At 41.0% G+C, this 22,311-nt stretch overlaps 1 protein-coding gene across 1 annotated transcript in view; it reads left to right on the forward strand.

The window, feature by feature from the left end:
- LOC103188142 (centrosome-associated protein CEP250-like) overlaps positions 1-22,311 on the forward strand; it is a 66,205-nt gene that overhangs the window by 22,929 nt on the left and 20,965 nt on the right. Inside the window, exons 27-46 of the mRNA XM_042342259.1 lie at positions 244-279; positions 755-832; positions 1,910-1,945; positions 2,253-2,288; positions 2,511-2,537; positions 2,890-2,925; positions 3,929-3,964; positions 4,276-4,302; positions 5,419-5,454; positions 5,761-5,784; positions 6,133-6,159; positions 6,332-6,367; positions 7,247-7,273; positions 8,634-8,669; positions 9,152-9,229; positions 10,869-10,904; positions 11,212-11,247; positions 15,851-15,886; positions 18,060-18,095; positions 19,080-19,106. Coding sequence (XP_042198193.1) covers positions 244-279; positions 755-832; positions 1,910-1,945; positions 2,253-2,288; positions 2,511-2,537; positions 2,890-2,925; positions 3,929-3,964; positions 4,276-4,302; positions 5,419-5,454; positions 5,761-5,784; positions 6,133-6,159; positions 6,332-6,367; positions 7,247-7,273; positions 8,634-8,669; positions 9,152-9,229; positions 10,869-10,904; positions 11,212-11,247; positions 15,851-15,886; positions 18,060-18,095; positions 19,080-19,106 — 747 coding nt within the window. The remainder of the gene's footprint in view (positions 1-243; positions 280-754; positions 833-1,909; positions 1,946-2,252; positions 2,289-2,510; positions 2,538-2,889; positions 2,926-3,928; positions 3,965-4,275; positions 4,303-5,418; positions 5,455-5,760; positions 5,785-6,132; positions 6,160-6,331; positions 6,368-7,246; positions 7,274-8,633; positions 8,670-9,151; positions 9,230-10,868; positions 10,905-11,211; positions 11,248-15,850; positions 15,887-18,059; positions 18,096-19,079; positions 19,107-22,311) is intronic.

Consider the following 22,311-nt stretch of genomic DNA (forward strand, 5'->3'; position numbering starts at 1 on the left):
CACTTGACATTATATTTTGAAGCGCTTTGAGACGTCTCGAAGACGTGAAAAGCTCTATATCAAATGCAACAATTCTTATTATTTACTATTTCTCATTTGCTTTGTGTGACATGATCACCTGAAACGTGGCCAGTTGTTTCCTTTCTCGACCAGCTGTAAAATTGAACAACACACGCTGTTTTGCAGAGATTGATATGAAGTGCAGAACAAAATAGTTTACTTTCAATTTTATGTGCTCTGCAGAACAAACCTCTTGCCAAGCAAGGCTGAACGCTGCGAGTAAGAAATCAGCTTTTACAATACAATCAATTTGAATAGCGCCTTTCACATCGGGGGGACATCCCAAGGCACTGGACATTCAGTGATTGGGACCTGGGGCTTTGGAATCAGTGAGAGTGGAGGGCAGGTCAGGCAGGAGGCGGCCGAAGGCGAGGTCAAATAGTATCATCTTGAGACATGCCTTGAAGAAGCCAAGGGAGGGAGTGAGGCAAAGAGAATATGGGATGGAGATCCAGAGGGTGGGGGCAGAGAGCCTGAATGCCCGACGGCTGATGGTGGGGTGGGCCGGGCGGGTGACGTGGAGCAGGACAGAGCCGGCTGAGCGGAAGGAACGGGCAGTTGGATATTGGCAAAGATTTTATTGTTAGAAGTCCCAATTTTTCTTGTTTGCCATCTTGGCCATTTGAGGCTCACTTTGTGTTTTGATGCTGATGAAAACAATTTGAAAATATACTGAGAAATCTCACTCCAACAGAAGAAGGAAAAGAACCAGACCAAGCAGATGAAGCCAAACCAAGAGAGGAAAAGAAACCGGTGGATGTAAAGAAGAAAGGTAGTTACTTTCTTGGTTGTAACTTTTACTATATTGGTCAGTTATTTCCCACCTCCGGGGTACATTTCAGTTCCATTCAACATACATTTATTTGGGTTCCCATTTCTATGTGTGTTGTGATGCTTCTCTCCTGGGTTTGGCACTGACTGTGAAAAAGCTAAATATTGGACGTTACAAAACAGCAATGACTGAATGACACAAATGCTTCAGAGATTCCTTGTCAATTTTCTAGAAGATGATGCGCTTGAAGAAAAAATCACTGCCCTAAGTAAGAATATTTTTTTATTGAAAAACAAGATGTTTGGGTGTTTGTAACCTTCTTCTGTGTCACTGTAGATTATTCTGCTTTTCTCTTCACTGAGAATCGAAATTTCCGAGTGTTTAACCTTCTGGTAAATCTGTATAAGTCACTGGTTGGAAATATTCAAGAAACTGCTTTTATAGACAGTTGATTACTGAGATAATTGGCAGTTTTAACTATTGGATCCTGAGCATAGTAAACTCATGTTGTAACTCTTCAGGAATTAACATCTGTCACAGTACCTCATCGCACAAATACTATCCCACTTTACAGATTGTTGTGTTGCCACTCAATATGTATTCAAAACCCAATACGTGTTTACCCACTATTTCTTATGTAGAAGAGGATATTAAGGAAATAGAAAAAGGTAAATACTGAATCGATTTGAGACTTTGCATGAAATTTATCAGTTACATCTATGACTGAGCTTCTGTATCTTTTGCTGTAAAGGTACCACTTCTATAGAAATATTTTATATTCTCATGCTCGTGGGAGAGTAACAAGAAGAGGTTTAACGCAACACGAGTAACAGTGAATATAAGCCTCAATTTATATAGTTTTTGATGTGTGGATATTTGTTATGTAACCTCAACCTCTTTCATCGTGTGTGTGCATTGGGATTTCAAGTGTTGATGATTCTTGTGAATGTGATGTGTTCCTCTTACTGTGTTGGGAAGGAAACGGCAGCCGTAGGTTGGAGTTTGGTTCTCCCCAAGCAAGAGAATCATTCACTGTTGGAATAAAAATACCTCATAAATATTTTGTTTGCTTTTCAGAAATAGAAGAGTGTAAAAAGCTCACAGTCCTGGCAGGTGAGACTGATGTCCAGAAAGCCTTGTGAAATGGGTCATGTCAACATCCTTGTTGTGAGTCGAGTCTATCCTTTCCCAAGTGCAGCGCCCAGCACATAATACCAAACTGCAAACACTTCTTAACTTCTCACCCTTTCACCTTTCCTCACTGTGTTTTCTTGTATTATTAGTTACATGAGGTCGTCACTTGGTGGTTCTGTTTCTCTCGGCTTCTTTTCTGGCTGCCCGGCTCAAGGGAGCAAAGTCAGCAACAGGCAATGAGTGTATTCTCACGCAGTGCTTAATGGATTCTTTGCTTGGGCTTTAGAGCAAGAGGTTGTTGCAGAGGACGAGGACACAGCAAGTAAGCCCAGATTATTTGTGTTAAATGTTCAGGTGGAGTTTTGTTTGTTAGTGTCCGAGCTGTTGTATCAAACTCACATTTATGGCTGAGTTTTGTAAAACACTATCCGACCACATCTTTGTGAAGCAATTGAGTAATAATTAGGAGAAACTCCCAAAGTATCTACATTTCCCATTGAAGAAATCCTTCAATCTAAATTCATTTTATGTCTTTTCAAAATAGAATTAAAAACAGAAAGTGCAGGGACAGGTGAGCTTTAACATTTGATCAACATCACATTCTTTGGCTTCTGTTGCTTTGACCTGAATATTTTTCTTGTGAGAAGACACGATTACGGTTCTGCTCTGATCAGTTCTTGTTTCACAACGTCTCTCCTCACATATATCCTCAGATACATCAGTTTGCGAGGAATCAGTTGGATCACACTGTGTTGTTGTTCTCAAATGTGTCATTGTTTGTGTTGGGGTCGGGGTGTCAGTGGCTTCATGTTGTGATGATGGTTGTGAGTTTCTATCTGAAATACTAATACAGTGGGAGAAGAGTTGTCCCCAATTCATGACACTATTTCGTTACATAAGAAAAAAATTACTATGTTTTTCAGAACTGGAAGAGTGTAAAACGAAACTAAAGGAAGCAGGTAGGGAAGAGGTTTCTGAGTTTAAATAATGAAATGATATTTTTCTTGCTGATTATACAATTGATACCGACTGGAAAATATACATAAGTGTGAATTTTAATAGTAGTTTTTTGCTTACAGAGGATCTTAAAATTAAACAAACTGCGGGTAAATGTTCACATCAGATCTGGAATACATTGTCTGAAAGGGCGGTGGAAGACTATTCAATCACGACTTTTAAGAGTGAAGTGGATAATTTTTTAGGGAGGACAAGTTTGCAGGGATATCGGGAGAGAGAGGGTAGTGGGATTGATTTGGAATCTCTTTTAAAGGAGCCGGCACAGACAGGATGGGCTGAATGGCCTCCTTCTGTGCTGTATATTTCTGTGATTCTATGAGTCTGGGATCATAGAATCATCGCAAGGTGTCCTGTAGCTCAGTGGATAGAGCACTTGACTCACTCGACCTGGATTTGATTCCCGGCATTGCGAGACCTTGGGCAAGTTTCCTTACTCCACACACCTGATAATAATCCATCAGAAGAAAAAACAATAATAAAAAAAAAGGTCACTTTAACCCTCGAATATTTATGGTGACACTGCTGTGCGCAATTGGTTGCAATTCACTTTACAGTATGTTCTGTGAAGCGCTTTTTGACTTCTAGAAGATGTGAAATGCGCTATATGAAATATAGGAATATTAATATCATCACAGTATGAATGTTATTTTACATGTTTGAAATAATAAAAGGAATTTAGACCTCTTGATAGTTGAAAAATATTTTTGTTGAAACTATGTTTTGGGTAAGACGTACTAATTTTAGATCACAAATATGGACACAAATGAACAGTTGATAAAGGAATACAGCAAAATATACACAGACCAACAGAGAGACGGATAAACACATACACTCACAGATATACGAAATAACACCCTCACAAACAAAAGAAGGAAAAGCATTTACCCGATAAAAGGGAGGTTATGCACAAGGATGAATAGCTGAAGAAATTTCTTTTTTTTTTAGAATTAGAGGAAGCAAAACAAAGCTTGAAAACTACAGGTGATGAAAATAATGATTGTGTTTTTTTATTCAAACAAATCACATTTTATTGATTGATTAACATTAATATATAATATATAACGTGCAGATCATATCACAATGTAAGTGAATCGGTTTTACCAATGAAGACAGCTGAATTTTGCTTTTCTTGGCACTCCCCTTTACTTTAAACCTTGTAAGTTTATTCCCATACCAAAATATCAAAATAATACAAGTGAGAAATTGTATAAAAACCCTAAATTACATCTTGAGATGTTGATCATATTACGCAAAGCATTTGAATTCCCACTAATTCTTGTTTTCCTCAACAGAGGAATCAATTGATAAGAAAGATAAAGGTAATTACATTGATCTGAGAGAGGAGATTTGTCAAACGTTTGATCACTGATATCCATTACAATCTCTCGGTTCCTCTTTCGGTATCAGACTCCCTTCATTGAAGGCACCAAATGGGTTGTTCGTGGATCGTCCTCTCCTTGTGTTTGTCCTCCTTCGGAGAGGCAGTCGATAACACAATCTGAAGCCATCTGTCGATTGATTTAGACAAATTTGCTTCATCAAATGTTCTTTTTCAGAAAGAGACACTTGTGAAGAAGAGATAAAAGCAGCAAGTAAGAATATATAATTCATTTAAAGATTTGGAGAAGGATCTTATCTTGTTTGCTGCTCACGATGTGAAAATTGGTGAAAATAGATCAAGCTTATTTATGTCGAGTAATTTAAGAAGGATAACAAGACATATTTTACAATGGATGATCAAAGTAGAGCAAACATCGGGAAATGATTTGGTTGTTTATTATGGAAGAATAAACAGGAATGTGCGAAGGGCAATCTTCATTCTATTACTAAAATTCTCTCCAGATTAATCTTCTCTGGTTCTACATCAGTTGAAAATTGCTGAATCCAAAATTGACCATTAACCGGTTGAAATAAAAATATTTAACCAATTCACTTTTTGGATTTCAGAACTAACCAAATGTCAGACGGATCTAAAAGCAGCAGAAAAAGGTTGGAAACTTGGCAATGTCCATGTTTTCTTTTCTATTTAATTTCAAGAATGAGTGCCATTGCTATTGGAACAGCAATAATCTCTCCAAAACCAAAACCAATAATAAATTGGTCATTTTCAATCTACGACTGTTTGTGGGACATTGCTGTGCGCTATTGGCTGCCGCGTTCGCCGACAAATATACAGTCAATTCACTTTACAGTGTGTTCTGTGAAGCGCTTTGGGACGTCGTCCTGACATGAAAAGCACTATATCAAATGCAAGGATTATTATTAACAGCCATAGTGCACTGTTTCCGATTGATTATTATTATGTTAGTAAAGAGGAAAAGTGATACCGTTTCAATTGATATATCTTCCAGGATACAAGTAAAACAGCGCTAAGTTACCAATTGTTAAAACTGATTCCAATAAAAGTGTTGCATAAATTTCTGTTTTGTTTCAAGAACTAAAAGAGTTGAAAGAAAGGCTGAAGAAAGGCAGTAAGCAAAATTATTGTATTGTTGAAATTTGTAAAATTGGCTGCATATTGATGCAATAATGATAAATCTTTGCTGACCAGGAATCTTGGAGAAAATCGCTTCTTTCTGACAAATAAAACAGCAAAAATCCTCCAGTTAAATTACTCAATAGCATTATGGATGTTGGATATTGCTGCGCAGTCTATGCCTTTAAATGGCCGTGAATAATTCCATGTGAGGTGCTTTGAGAGTGTTTCTCTTTCGGTGCTGAATCAAATGCAAGATTTGATGACGTAATAATTAATGGATTCCATGTTTGATTTGTAGACGACAAAAATATAAAAGCTTTAGGTAAGGACAACATTTATATTTAGGTAACTCTTTGGAATGCAAGTTTTCATCAGATTGAAAGTTGTTCTTTATTGCCATTTCCACACTGAAAATAACAACCTCTGAATTTTAAAATGCTTATAACTCTGTATATTGAACCCTTTTAAAAGTTTGCAAATCCAACACACGCACAGATGGCAAATCGGCAGATAATTGTGTATTTACTTTCCTCTGATATACTATTATTGTGAATGTAACCTGAAACATCTCCGTCTGTGCTACACCATTCTCACAACCTCCCGCGCTTTGTAGGTTGTTTTGAAGGGAAGCATTTCATCAGTAATCCTTTAAGCTTGATCAATTTTACAGAAGAGGTTCTGGAGAAGAAGAAAGCAGGTAGATTATGAGGAGCTGTTGTTATAATATGATCCAATTGGTATTTTGCTGATGTATTGTTTTACTTGTGGTACAGTTTAATAGATATTAGTGCAATAGCATTGTAAATAAAGCTTTAATTGTGTTTCTCTTATTGTGATATAGTAATTTCTCCTGAATGTTTGTTTTTCAGAACTGGCTGATTGTCAGAAAGAATTGAAAGCTGCGCGTGAGTATAAAGTCTACATATCTATACACACGTTGGATGTGATGTATTTGTTGCCCTTATGATCAGAAGTTCCTTGAACAATGTGTTGTATTTCTTTGAACGATCGTTGTGTTGGAAAACATATTCTTGAGCTCTGCCATGTTATCAAATCCGCCACAATTTACATTTGGTTTTGTAGTTCAGGCCCTTTGCAAATCAGATATTCTGATCCTTTTTATTCCATTAGAAGAAACAGCCTATGATAAACTAACACCAGAAGGTAGATTGGATGCTTTACATTACGATCCGTGGGAACTAATATTTGATTATTTTACAAGTGAACATAATTGATGTGAGTTGAATTAATTCAAAATCAATTAATCAAAAATTATGCCTTTTCATATATATTTGTACATAATTATTTTTACAGTGAAAAAACTGATCATGTTACAAGACGGTATGTATTGAGAAAAGATCAAGATTTCATAGATTTTCAGAATTTTTTTATCTTCAATTACTGTTCTTTTTGCAGTTTAATCTATTTGAGATTAATTTAATACTGCAATTTTATGGAAGAATACACTTGCACAGTTTGTAGGGCTGCTAGTTTTCCATTAACACAAAGAATTATAATGTGATTTCCAGAACGGAAAGCGTGTGAAATGACACTGGATAAATTAGGTGAGAAAGTGGTTGATATGTGTAAAGATACTAAGAAAAGAACATGTGCGGTGCATACACTGTTCTTAACTGCAGCCGATTACATAGTTTGGCCGATATGTAAGGAAATAAGGACATGTTGTATTATCAACCTGCAGTTTGGTGACCAAGGCTTCACCACCTGCAAATGACTGTTTGACCAGTGAGAAATAATGTGAATATTTGTGTTGATTTGAGCAGAAAAGGCGAACAGGAAGAAGTTCAAAGGTAAATTCCAATGATCCCAATTTGTATTGTACCTGCACCCTACGTTGCTATAAAGTTCCAGTATATATTTTAGAAACTATTCTCAGATACTTCATTGATGTGGTAAAGACACATATGTATTGATCTGTAGCTTTGTTGTAAGAGCACTCACCTCACCAGTGAGAGGACCTCAGTTTGATTCCCGTCAGGGCGAAACTTTGGGCAAGTTTCCGTTCTACATACGCCTTTGTTTACCTAGCAGTAAGTAGGAACATATTTGTTACTCGATTGGCATGTCACTTTTCCTTGGGTAATAATCCTTTCAAAATAATAATAATATTAATAATTTGGTCACTCAATCCACGACTGTTTGTGGGACGCTGCTGTGTGGAATTGGCTGCCGCTTCGCCCCAAAATATACAGTCAATTCACTTTACATTATATACTGTGAAGCACTTTGAGTTGTCTGAAAGATATGCTTTGGCGCTATACAAATGCAAGATTTATTATTATTGTTATTGTTTATGTAGCCAGAAGAATAAGTGTTGATAAGTCTCCTTTTGCTTGTCTGTTGTTAGAATTTTTGATGTTTGATGACATCTTGGAAGAAAAAGGTGAAGAAAAAACATAACTTGGTTTTCTTTTCCAAGAAAGAGAACAATTCCCCTCATCATTATGTATAATTTAATTCTGTTTATGATATAAATGATGTACGTAACTAATCATTTATTTCAGTTTTCCCGTTCAAGGGTCATAGTTCGCTGTCTGTTAATTATTGTTTTCCCCAATAGAGAAGCTACTTACTGAAAGAGAAAAAGGTATTGCCATCCACTTGCTATCAGGTCTCACCAAATGGATCAATTTCAAGATCCTTTCACTCGTTATCAAATCCCTTCAAGCCCTTGCACTTCCCGACCTCTCCGAACTGCTCGGCTGGCTCTGGCCTCCAGTTTGTCCCTGTGCCATCCACTCCACCACCGATAGCCGTGACTTCAGCCACTGAGCCCTGAAATTCTGGAAATCTCTCCCTCAATCCCTTCACCTTGCCACCACCCTCCCCACCTTCAAATCCCACCTAAAAGACCTCTGCCACTGTGAAGCACTCCAGGACACGACTGCGCTGTCAGGGCGCTGTATAAATGCAAGTTATTGCTGCTGTTGTTGCTATTTGCTTTATGCAACATGATCACCTGAAACGTGGCCTGTTGTTTCCTTTCCTGACCAACTGTAAAACTGGACAACAAAAGCTGTTTTACAGACTAATATCAAGCGCAGAACTTTAATACCTTCAACTCAATTGACCATCGACTGTAGCTTACACCATTCAACTATGTTTAAATGGAATTCTAATTGCTCACGTTAAGCTGTGTTTGCTTTGCAGAGCTAACCACTTGCCAGAAAAGACTAAAAGCTGCGAGTAAGAATATAACTTTTACAATACAACATTACGTTTGTACTTCACCTTACAAGTTAGGAGGACATCCCAACGTGCTGGACAGTCAGGGATTTAGATCCGAGCTGGGGGGTCGGGATTGGGGAGGGTGGAGGGTAGCGAGAGCAGGAGGGTGGCCGAACATCGAGGAGGAGGATCTTGAAACTTGCCTTGAAGGAGGCAAGAGAGGGAGCGAGGCAAAGGGAATATGGGATGGAGTTCCAGAGGGTACGGGAAGAAAGGCTAAAGGCCTGACTGCCGATGGTGGGGTGGGACAGGCGGGGGATGTGGAGCAGGCCAGTGCCAGAGGGAACGGGCGGGTTGATATGGGGACAGGTTTAATAAGAGGTTTAATTATTAGAAGTGACAATTTATTCTTGTTTGTCATCTTGGCTCTTTGAGCCTCACTTTGTGTTTTTATGCTGAGCAAAACATTAAAAATATACTGAGAAATCTGACTCCAACAGAAGAAGGAAAAGAACCAGACAAAGCAGATGAAGCCAAACCAAGAGAGGAAAAGAAACCGGTGGATGTAAAGAAGAAAGGTAGTTACTTTCTTGGTTGTAAGTTTTACGATATTGGTTAGTTATTTCCCACCTCCAGGGTACATTTCAATTCAATTCAACATACATTTATTTGGGTTCCCATTTCTGTGTGTGTTGTGATGCTCTTCTCCTGGGTTTGGCGCTGACTGTGGAAAAGCAAAATATTGGACGTTGCAAAACAGCAATGACTGAATGACACAAATGCTTCATAGACTTCTTGTCGATTTTCCAGAAGATGATGAGCTTGAAGAAATTACTGCCCTAAGTATGAATGTTTTTTACTTATTTAAAATGTCTGGTTGTTTGTAACCCAGCAACCTGACCTCCCCCTAAAACTGTCCGAAACCGTATGCAACCTAGGCATCAGGTTCGACCCCCAATTATCCTTTCTCCCCCACATCCGGTCCCCCACCAGCACCGCTTTCTTCCACTTCCGTCGAATCGCGCGTCTCCGCTAATACCTTACCCCAAACGCCGCTGAAACCCTGGTCCATGCCTTTGTCACCTCTTGGCTGGACTATTCAAATGCCCTCCTCATTGGTCTCCCCTCCACTACCATTATAAAATCCAGGTCATCCAGAATTCTGCCGCCGCATTCTTACCCGCACCAAACTCTGCTCCCCGATTACCCCAGTCCTGGCCAGACTGCATTGGCTGCCTGTCCCTGAGAGGATCGACTTCAAGATCCTCACTCTTGTCTTCAAATCCCTCCACTCCTCTGCAACCCCCGACCTCTCTGACCTCCTCTCTTCTCACACAGTGCCTGTTACCTTCGCTCCACCGGGTCTGGCCTCCTCCTTTTCCCCCGAATCCTTCGCTCCACCCTTGGCGGCCGTGCCTTCAGCAACTATGCCCCGAGGCTCTGAACTCCCTTCCTCACTCCCTTCGCCTCACCCCCTCTCTTCCTATTTTCAGGTCTCAGCTGAAGACCTTTCCTTTCGAGCGCGACTTTGGTCACCTTCCCCCCTCCCCTCCCCCTGGCTCCCCCCCTTCCCTTTGGCTCGTCCCCGGGATGCTTTACTGTGAAACGCTGTGAGATGCCGTCCGGCGTGAAGGGCTCTATATAAATCCAAGTTGTTGTTGTTGTCACTCTTTAGCAATAAACATCTGTCACAGTACCTCATCGCACACATACTATCCCATTTTACAGATTGTTGTGTTGCCACTCAATGTGCATTCAAAACCCAATATATGTTTACCCACTATTGCTTATATAGAAGAGGATATTAAAGAAATAGAAAAAGGTAAATACTGAATTGATTTGAGACTTTGCATCAAATTCACCAGTCACATGTGTGTCTTTTGCTGTAAAGGTACCACCTCCATTGAAATGTTTTATATTCTCATGCTCGTGGGAGACGAACAAGAAGAGATCTTCACATGAAATGAGAAACAGTGAATACGCCTCAGTTTATATAGATATTGATGTGTGGATATTTGTTATTTAACCTCAACCTCTTTCATCGTGTGTGTACATTGGGATGTTCAAGTGTTGATAATTCTTGTGAATATGATGTGTTCCTCTTACTGTGTTGGAAAGGAAACGGCAGCCGTAGGTTGGAGTTTGGTTCTCCCCAAGCAAGAGAATCATTCACTGTTGAAATAAAAATACCTCATAAATATTTTGTTTGCTTTTCAGAAATAGAAGAGTGTAAAAAGCTCACAGTCCTGGCAGGTGAGACTCATGTCCAGAAAGCCTTGTGAAATGGGTCATGTCAACATCCTTGTTGTGAGTCGAGTCTATCCTTTCCCAAGTGCAGCGCCCAGCACATAATACCAAACTGCAAACACTTCTTAACTTCTCACCCTTTCACCTTTCCTCACTGTGTTCTCTTGTATTATTAGTTACATGAGGTCGTCACTTGGTGGTTCTGTTTCTCTCGACTTCTTTTCTGGCTGCCCGGCTCAAGGGGGCAAAGTCAGCAACAGGCAATGAGTGTATTCTCACGCAGTGCTTAATGGATTCTTTGCTTGGGCTTTAGAGCAAGAGGTTGTTGCAGAGGACGAGGACACAGCAAGTAAGCCCAAATTATTGTGTTAAATGTTCAGGCGGAATTTTGTTTGTTAGTGTTCGATCTGTTGTATCAAACTCACATTTATGGCTGAGTTTTGTAAAACACTAATTGCTGTGCGCAATTGGCTGCCGCGTTCGCCCACAAATATACAGTCAATTCACTTTACAGTGTGTTCTGTGAAGCGCTTTGGGACGTCCTCCCGACGTGAAAAGCGCTATATCAAATGCAAGGATTATTATTATTATTATTATTATTATTATCCGACCACATCTTTGTGAAGCGATTGAGTAATAATTAGGAGAAACTCCCAAAGTATCTACATTTCCCATTGAAGAATTCCTTCAATCTAAACTAATGTTATGGCTTTTCAAAAATAGAATTAAAAACAGGAACTGCAGAGACAGGTGAGCTTTAAAATTTGATCAATATCACATTCTTTGGCTTCAGTTGCTTTGACCTGAATACTTTTCTTGTGAGAAGACACGATTACGGTTCTGCTCTGATCAGTTCTTGTTTCACAGTGTCTCTCCTCACATATATCCTCAGATACATCAGTTTGCGAGGAATCAGTTAGATCACACTGTGTTGTTGTGCTCAAATGTGTCATTGTTTGTGTTGGGGTCGGGGTCTCAGTGGCTTCATGTTGTGATGGTGGTTGTGAGTTTCTATCTGAAATACTAATACAGTGGGAGAAGAGTTGTCCCCAATTCATGACACTATTGTGTTATGTAACAAAAAAATCACTCTGTTTTTCAGAACTGGAAAAGTGTAAAACTAAACTAAAGGAAGCAGGTAGGGAAGAGGTTTCTGAGTTTAAAATAATAAAATAATATTTTCCTGCTCAGTTGCTAGTGACATGACTACATATTTATATATTATATACATACATATACATAATATATTATCTGTATATATACATATAATATGTATATGTGTCTGTGTGTAAATTTTAATTCTTGTTCAATACCTACAGAGGAAAATAAGATTAAACAAACTGAAGGTAAATGTTGATAAGGTTTTACAATAACAAAAACTTGCAATTATATAGCACCCTCCACGCAGGGTAGTGTCTCGTAGCTCTTAACAGTGGCTGTTTTCGATTAAAAGTCAGTTTTGGCTGTGAATGAGAGAGGTGGTAGGCGTAGAGGTGCTCGAGCCACAGCTGGTGATGAATCGTGAGGCTGGATTTCTGCCATCTGTGCTCGAGCATCCATGTTTTTGTTTTGGGTGAGCGGAGATGACTGCTGTACCGGGGGAGAGGGCAGGTTTGCAAACAACCCTGGATTTCAGCAGAGCCAGGAATTGAAGGTTGTGGTGAGACGGTCATTCAGCAGCTTGACGGCTGCTTCGGGATGGCTGTGGGTGGAGGGCCAGTGGGAGAGGAGACCTGAGGGAGAGAGGGCCTTTGTGAGGGACTCGGGGGGAAGCTTTTTTCAGGGGCAAAAAAAAATGGTGGAGGGTTTGGAAGAGGGGAGGGGGATGTGGGAAGTGAGGGTGATGAGAAAGTGGTCCGACATGGCCTTGTCCGTGATTGACAGGTCAGAAATGTCAAGGCCATGTGCGATGATGAGGTCGAGGGAGAGGCCAGGGTTGTGGGTCGGTGAGTTCATGTGGAGGGTGAGGTTTAGGGAGGAGAGGAGGGCAGTGAAATCCGAGGATGTGGGAGTTTAGGTGGAGATTGAAATCACCCATTATGAGCAGGTGTTCAGTGCAGAGGGACAGGGATGAGAGGAGACGGGAGATATCAGTGAGGAAGGAGCCAGGAGGTTTGGGGGAGCTGGCAAATTACGAGGATTTTGAGGCAGAGAAAGGAGGGATGGTAGAGGGTGAGGTGCTCAAGGTGGGAGAAACAGCCAGAGAAATAGGGGGATAGACCAAGGGAAGCTTGGGAGATGAGGGCCACCCAACTGCCACATAGGTTGAGGCGAGGGGTGTTTTGAAAGATGTAGCCAGGAGGGGAAGCTTCAACGAAGGGGATGGGATCATCAGGGGAGAGCCAGGTTTGCGTAAGCCCAAGAACAACCATGTGCTCATCCAGGGTGAGGTCATGGATAGTGAGGGCTTTGTTGGAGAGGGAGAGGACATTTTGGAGGGAAATGTGGATAATTTTGCTGGTGGGGGAGCGGTGATGGGGAGAGTGGTATAGAGAGGGTTTGAGGTCGTGGGGAAGAATTGATCATGGAGTTTGAGTAGCAGGGAAAGTTGGGGAGGGTATACATGAGGGAGCTGGAGGCGATTGCTGCGATGGGACAGTTGGTGTGGCTACTTTTGGACAAACCAACTCCAGAAGCCACGATTGGCCTGGCGGAGGATGCCCAGGCTGGAGCAGATGGAGGTAATGATGGGGTCCAGGAGAGAGAGAAGGCGAGAGGGCGGTGGGAAAGAAGGACAGAGTGGGAGTAGCGGAGTGTGGGGGGGGGGTGGGAATAGAAACATATTCAGGGCGAACGGCTCGGGTGGGGGGGTGTGGGGGGAACCTCACAATATAAATGTTATTTTATTTGTTCTAATTACATGTAAGGCTAGATTAATGATTGAAAATATTTTTTATACTGATCACTTCAGTTATACTGTGGCTAATTTTATATCTGAAATATGGACACAAATGAACACTAGATAATGACTCCCCAGACATTAATACAGACAGACGCATCAACACAAAAGGCACACACACACACACATCTACGCAAACACTCCCAGACACACAGGCAGATAATAGATAATCACACCCTCCCAAACAAAAGACGATCAAGGCATTCACCAGAAACAAGGGAAATTGTAAACAGACAGACGTATAAACAAATAGCTGAAGAATTTGTCTTTCCTGTTGTAGACTTGGAGAAAGTGAAAGAAAACTTGAAAATTACTGGTATGGAAAATATGGATTGTGTTTTTCCAGACAGACAGACGGACAGACGGGCAAATGGGCAGATAATATTGTTTTTCAAATTTCCTGCTTTTTTTTACAGTTTTTCTTTTCGTGGAGTCCTGAATTCTGTTTATCTTATGATCCAGAAATCTCATTAGGCTTTATATTTATGGCAATTGTTGAGCAATATAAATATCACATTGTTGCTACCAACGTCACTAACCTTCCCGTTTGATATTCTGACGGCTGTGTTTTGTTATATGTTCAGTTCCATTAATTATTGTTTTACTGGGCAGAGGAGGCCATAGCAACGAAAGACAAAGGTGATAACAATGATTTACAATCTTACACAAGTCCAACAGCTTCCCAGCTGCAAAAAATTGTTTTTTATTGGTCAGCCGTGCGACCAATACACTTGTTTTGGGGTAACCGAAGTTTAACCAGCTAAAACCACACAGCTTGTCATTAATAGCAGGGCCTGGCGAGCTTTCCCACTGCTTGTCCAGCTGGGGTCACGCTACTCATTAAGGCATTGGCTTCCAGAGCTAACCGAAGTTGGAACATAGGAACTAGGGCAGGAGTAGGCCATTCAGCCCCTCGAGCCTGCCCCGCTTGAGTTGAGTGGGAGGGTTCCCTGCTCTTCCTCGTCCTGCCCATGAGCCAGGCTGGGCTGTGCTATCATCAGCAGTGCCATGGAATACTGTGGACCCGCCTGGCCCCATGAACCGGACTAGAGACCAGCAAAGAGGGACGACTCGATTCTGACATTCCGCAGCCAAACATATCACCTTGGAGCCAGTTCAGCCCTGAAAAGACCCAGCTTACCTGTTCCCCCCGAGGAAATCCCACCCCTCCCCGCGCAGGATGATTTGACCTGATGTGAAGCAAATGTTTACTGTGTCGAAGCTGATGTGCTCAGTGATGGCCTTGACTTGCTGCCTGCAGAACGAGAGAAGTGTGATGAAGAGATCATAGCTGCCAGTAAGATAAGATAAACGATTTGTTAACTGCTTGGGTGAAATCCCGTCCCCTCCCATCTCAACTCAATTAGCGCCTCAACACGTCCTCCCTCCCCCCCGATCGCCCCCTCTTTACCTATCTTCACATCACACCTAAAGACTTTCCTCTTCGACCTCACCTACGCTCATCCCCTCTCTCTGTATCTCTTTCTCTTTCTCTCTCTCTGGCGCGGTGTCAAGCTCAGGTACTGTCCAGGCTTCCAAGATGCCGCACACGTCACTGGTGCTGAATAACAAACAACAAATGACATTTATAGAGTGGCTTTCGCGGCGGGAGGACATCCCAAGGCTCTGGACAGTTAAGGGTTTGCACCCAAGCTGTGGGTTGGTATCCAGAGAGTGTGGGGGGGAGGCAATTTTAACACTTTCTGTAATTTGGGTTTCTTTTTCCTTAACAGTGGTACAGACTTTACATCGTCTTAGAGATTTGAATTGAAATATCCTCTGGACATTTATGATATATTTAATGTATTGTATATCAATCTAATATATTTATAGATTTATAGATCATAAAACAATTGCATGATAAGTGGCAATAGTGATTGATATGAACAGTAAAACCATGTGGTTTGTTATATTTAATTTGGGCTAATCACAAACAATGAGAGATTACGCTTTAAAAATCCTGGTTATAAAAAGTAAATAGAGGAAGTCAAATATATCTCACACATTATCATATCAGGATGTAATTATAATTAATTCATATTTTGCTTCACAGAACTAACCAAATGCCAGACAGATCTCAAGGAAGCAGGTGAGGGTGAGCTTTGATACCGAGTTAAGATTTTTTTTGAGCTTGTGGCAATGATATTTGCTGCCCTGTTGCTGTTCCTCACTGTAGTGCTGGGAAACCTAAACTCTTAACGGTGTGTCAATCAGAAACCATACTGCCTCGCAACACACACTCTTGTCCAGTTATGACAGCTTATTCTTTCCCCCCCTCTCCCCCCCACACACACATTTAAACATTATTAATTTTATTTGCAGAGAAGAATTTGGAAAAGAAAAAGAAAGGTAGTTTCCTAGGATCTTGATGATACCACTGCCACGTCGTTTCTCTTTCATTTTTCAGCCTTTATGTTTCGCCCCTAAAATACACAATCTATTCACCTTACAGCATATCCTGTGAAGCGTTTTATTAAATGCAAGGATTATTATTATTATTCTGTTGTAAATTCACGCAATTAATGTCATTGAGTTTGGAGCAATCACAATTTAAACACTGAAATTTGGGGTTTGCTTTTTCCATAACAATGACAGTCTTATCCTCTGGGCATTCTATGATGTATTCTATGTATTGTATACCAATCTAACATATTTGTGTATCATAAAACAATTATATGATGAACAGAAAAAACAACTCCATTCACCAATCTTTCCCTCTCCCGATTCCCAGAATTAAAAAGGTGTAAAGTGAAAGGTGAGATTGAATTCAGAGTTAAGGTTCAAGTGAATGTTTCATTATTTAATTTAATCCTTTGGGAATTGAGTTTTTCTCTCCCTTTCTTTCTCTCCCTCTCTCCTGGGGTATTGGCCGACAATCCCCTTGAAAATGAAAACAAAAATGGGCTTCCCCGTTTGCCCACAAAACCCACACAGTCACCCCACTCTACAGTAAGATCCTCCAACTGCTTCATGATGTCTTCCCAACATGAAATGAGACACATCACATCTCGTCCATAAAATATCCATTCGCTCTGCTTTGCAGCGTATCCTGTGAAGCGCTTGGAGACGTCTCGAAGACGTGATAAGGTGTTAACATCAAATGCAAGGATTATAAATAATAATTATAATCCTTGGCATTTGATAAGCGCCTTATCACGTTTTCGAGACGTCTCAAAGCGCTTCACAGAATCTACTGTCGAGTGAGTTGACCATATTTTGTGGGCGAAATTATTATTATGAAAGGCACCATCATCAATTATTGGATTGACGGAACATAAGGATGTTTATAAAAAATATTTTTTAATAATAATACTTTTTTTATTTTACTGTTCGATTCACAGAGGACAATCGAGAGGACATTTTAAGTGAGAAAAATCATATTTATGTAAAACCAGCATGGCGGCCTATGGGCCGAATTCGGCCTGGAGGATGTGAATTAATAGCAGATTGTAAACGTTTGTGATACAATCTCACACTCATATGTATCATATATATAGTTGCACACATTTCCTTTGCCTTCCTGTTTGGTTTCTCTGTTTCTTTGATGACTAACCTGGTTGTAAATGTGAGCGGGAAGAAACTGGCGCCCGATGCCTGGCTTTAGTTTGATCGTAAATTAAACAGTTTATAGTTTTGTGTAATTTGCACGGTTCTGTTGTGTAAAAACGCCTGTCAAAGGGGGAGTAATGTACTCATTTGTGCTGCGCTGTACACAAACCACATTGAGGCTGTTTGACTATTGTCTTTTTCTTTTTGAACAAATAGTCACGGAAAATGGTTGGAAAATAAACATTGAAATGATTTTTTTTCTATAGAAAATGAACTGGAAGAAAAGAGAAAAGGTAGAGGTTGAGGAGTAAATGCACAGAGGGCATTGCCAACAGCAGGCATTTTACGTTTTAGTTGTTCGTGGAAATTAGATTGTGTCTGCATGTGGATTAAAATAATATATATATATGTATTAAAACATATAAAATATATACATAAATATTGTAGATATAATGTGCTATATCAGTTGCATAAATTATTATTATTTTATTTGGTGGGGTAAAAATCCCTCAATGTTTTATATTTCAAACACCACTCCAACTAAACCTGGGGCAAATAAATAAGGTAGAAAGTGAGACTAACACAGGAGACGAGGCTACTTTGACTTGAAAAACAGAGTTTGATTTGTTTCACATTTTGAATGGGCTCCTGTGCTTTGTAAGAGCATTATGAGCGGAGTGAAAATAACAAAATGCTTCTTGTATTCTTTTTAGAACTCGCTGAGTGTGAAAAGCAGATTCGTGCTGAAAGTAAGTGAAAAGTTCAAATGTGTTTAAAGTTTTCCTTCCTTCTGGTTGGTCACACTTGGTGCTGTGTTTCTCTGCTCGTGTGACCTCCTCTCCTTTACAACCGGAGCAACACATGCCCACAACAACAGTAACAAATTACACTTGTACAGCACCCTTCACGTCGGAAAGACGTCCCAGGGCGATGGACAGTCAGGGCTTTTTGACTGTCCGGCTTATTAAACTGATACGAGTGTAATTCGGGGCAGTGTCTTGCAGTGCTGTCCGGTGGCAGAGTTTGATACCGAGCGAAAGGGAGGGGAGTTGACTGTAGACCAGGTCGAAGAGGAAAAGCTTCAAGTGGGATGTGAAGAGGGATAACGAGAGGGATAGAAGCAGTGAGTGACAGAGGGTTGGCGGGCAATGGCTGAAGACGGTCCTGGAAAGGTGGCCTGCCATTGTTGGAATAAAATAAAATGTTATTAAGAAATGCGACACAGTTCACAATCCAGGCCTAGAGACAAATGTATTCATTTATTCCTACAGAAGAGAAAACTGCAGTGACTTTACCAACTATAGGTTCACTGAATCCTTTATGTTATATGATCACTATATGATGATAATTTGTTTTGGCCTCTTAGTTTGTCAATGCTTGTGATGTAGTCAATGGGTGTCCAGCCTGGCTCAGTCTCTCACACTCCCGAATCCGAGTCAGAAGGTTGTGGTCTGGAGCCCCCACCCCTCCCCACACATACATACGTCGGGGATGCTGGGGGGAGGGAGCACCGCATTGTCAAAAACGCCATTCTTCAGATGAGACGTTAATCCTCACTCCCATCTGTCTGTGCCCTGTTCGGGCGAACATTAAACATCTCCCAGAGCGCTGTCAGGAAAAGCGAAGGGAGTTTGTCTCTCTGGGTGGTGGTGAAGGTGGGGACTTTTACCGTTCCTTTCTGAAACTGAAGACCGCTGGAAGCAATAAACTTTTAAACATTTTTCTTTTCACAGCAATGGACGTAATCAAATTAGAGCAAGGTGGGTCTGAAAACCACAGACATTCACCTTGATTGATGAGTACTGTAATGCACATTTAGCTTTGATTGTTCTCTGTTGTGGATCAGTTCCTGATTGTTCCTCTCATTGGGGTGAATATTTTAATCTACTGAAAATTAACTAAAGTGGAAATGGGGGGGAGGAGAAAAGGGAAAGCAAAATTGTCAGAGATGTCGTCCTTTGGTTGAGATGTTAAACCTCACTCCCAATCTGAGGCACTATAACAAACTTATGTTGTTATTACTATTATTTCTACACCGCTGCTCTAAGATAAATATTCTGGTTTCAGATATAAAAGACTGTAAAAGATTGCAGGGACAATTAGGTGGATAAGTAGCTAATTTCTGTTCAAATCTTATTGAAGTGTCATTATTTTGTGTTTAATAAGATATTTGCTAATAAGATATTTTGGCTGTTTTCTTTTATCATCATACAACTTTGTCACCAACACTTCTAACACAAAATTGTAAACTCTGCATGAACATATGACTCTCCTGACTCCCCCCCCCTCCCCCCCACTCAGTATTTTGTGGGCGATACACGGCAGCTGCATAGCAGCGTCCCACAAACAGCCGTGGATTGAGTGATCGCATTTTTATTATTTTTGAAGGAATTATTATCCCCAGAAAAGCAATCGCTAATCAACAACCAGGTTCCTACTTACTGCTGGATAAACAGAGGTGTGTGGAGTAAGAAAACTTGCCCAACGTTTCGCCCTGCCGGGAATCGAACCCAGGTCTTCTCGCTTGCGAGTCGAGTGCTCTAACCACTGAGCCACAGGACTCCATGTGCGGCTGACAGAGATCTCTACAACTCTGGGTCTGACNTTTTTTTGTGTGACTCACACTAAACTCCTGATAGCTCGACCATGGCTTCACTAGTCACTTCCACTTAAGTCATCATGTTGTCAATATCCCGACCACATTTATTGATGTATTCCTACACATGGCTAACTCGCCGCTCCTGATAACTCATCACTGAGCCCCTTTCCCTCGGAGAGACGAGTTATCAGGCGTTTACTGCAGCACAAAAGACATGACTTTACCCATTTGGCATATATTTGCGCCAAATTGACTTATATTGTTACCAGAGTCTGTTTTCATTGTGCGAATCTGTGCTTATGATCAGCTTTTAGAGATGGAATATAATGATTTTCCTCAACATTGAATGAATAGAGATTAGCTGGAGATGTCAGAAATAACAACAGGAGCAAACTGCATTTATAACTCGCCTTTCACGTCAGGAGGTCGTCCCAAGGCGCGTGACAGACAGGGATCCGCATCTGAGCTGATGGTTGGGATGAGGAGGGGTGGAGAGCGGAGAGGGTAGGGCTAGGAGGATGATCGAAGGCACGGTCGAAGAGGAGGATTTTGAGACGGGTTTTTAAGGAGGCAATAGAGGGGGCGAGGCAAAGGCACTGTGGGTTGGTGTTCCAGAGGGTGGGGGCAGAGAGGCTGAAGGCCCAATGGTGGGGTGAGCAAGGCGGGGGATGTGAAGCAGACCGGAGCCCAATGAGCAGAGGGACAGATAGGTTGATAATGGGGATAGGAGGTCACAAAGGTAGGGAGGAGCAAGGCTGTGGAGGGCTTTGAAGGTGAGGACCAGGATCTTGAACTGTATCCTGTGTGTGATGAGAGGCCAGTGGAGCTAACCCAAACAAATAACAAGGATATTAATTTGTTTTGAGCAGACCGAGAAAATAAGAACCTGTCCGATGGTAAACATTCAGATATTATATGTCACTCCCGTAATCATAAGAACTATCGGTTTGTCTGTGTGTCAGACAATGGCTGATTGGACTGATGGGTTTCTGCTCGTGTGTATCAGACACACACACAGCTGATCATGGTAACAGGTTTCTGCATGTGTGTCATACACGTTGTTAATAATAATACATTTGCTATTGCGCCTTATCACATCTTCTAGACGTCTCAAAGCACAGAATATACTGTAAAGTGAATTGACTGTATGTTTTATGGGTAAAACGCGACAGCCAATTGCGCACAGCAGCGTCCCACAAACAGCCGTGGATTGAGTTACCAAATTATTATTATTTATTTTTTATTATTTTGTGTTGAATACAATGATAATTATTACCTGTTGCTTAGTAGCTCCAATTTTTTCTTTTCTCGTTTCCGCTCGTAGCTGTGGAGAAGGTTAAAAGCATCACAAAAGAAAAAGGTTCATGAAAAATCAACTCGTTAATTAAAACAACAGCAAAATTTCACATTCACGCATTGTCAGTCATATCAGGGAGGACATCTCAATGTGCTTTGAGGTGGAATGCTGTAGGTTTACATGTTGATATATATATATATATATATATGAGCCTGGCTCAGCCGCTTGTACTCTTGCTTCAGAGTCAGAATGTGGGTTTGAGCCCCCCCACCACACACACACACACACACACACACACACACACACATACATACATTGGGGACTCGGAACTTATATAGTCTAAACTGACAATCCAGCGCAGTGCTGGGGGGAGGGAACACCCTACTGTCAGACACCATCCTTCAATGTTAAATATCTCCTGCTGCGCTGTCGGGAAAAGAGAGAAGAGAGGACACTTGAGAAGGGTTCTCTTTCTCACCCGGTGTCCTCACCACCCCCACCCCACCCTCGGTCACTTCATGCCTGTTCATGGGGACGTCACTGTGTGTAAAACAGAACTGCCCACAAAATACACAGTCACTACACAGTCACCGAACTTAATTTAAGGGCTCTGAGAGGTCCTCAAATGTTATTATTTTTATTTCAAATTTATTAAATATTTAATATTTTTTCCTCAACAGAAAAGTTAATGCTGAAGAGAGAGGAAGGTATTGAAAACTGTTTACGTAGCAAAGTGATATAGCTGAGATATTTTCGCTTACTTATTTTCATTTTTTAAAATATATATGGAACCGAACATCATATTTTTCAGACACTGTTGGAAAGTGCAAAACCTTTATGATACTGAAATCTTTATTAACTTTACTTGCCGTCTCCTAAACAACCGACTTACCTTTTCATGGCTACATCTTAAACGGAGTCCTGTGGCTCAATGGTTAGAGCACTCGCCTCACAAGCGAGAGGGCCTGTGTTTGATTCCCAGCCGGGGTGAAACCTTAGCAAGTTTCCTCACTCCACACGCCTCTGTTTACCAGCAGTCAGTAGGAACCCGGTTGTCAGTCGATTGGCG

The sequence above is a fragment of the Callorhinchus milii genome, unplaced genomic scaffold (genome assembly GCF_018977255.1).
Source record: "Callorhinchus milii isolate IMCB2004 unplaced genomic scaffold, IMCB_Cmil_1.0 Scaffold19, whole genome shotgun sequence".
NCBI lineage: Eukaryota > Metazoa > Chordata > Chondrichthyes > Chimaeriformes > Callorhinchidae > Callorhinchus > Callorhinchus milii.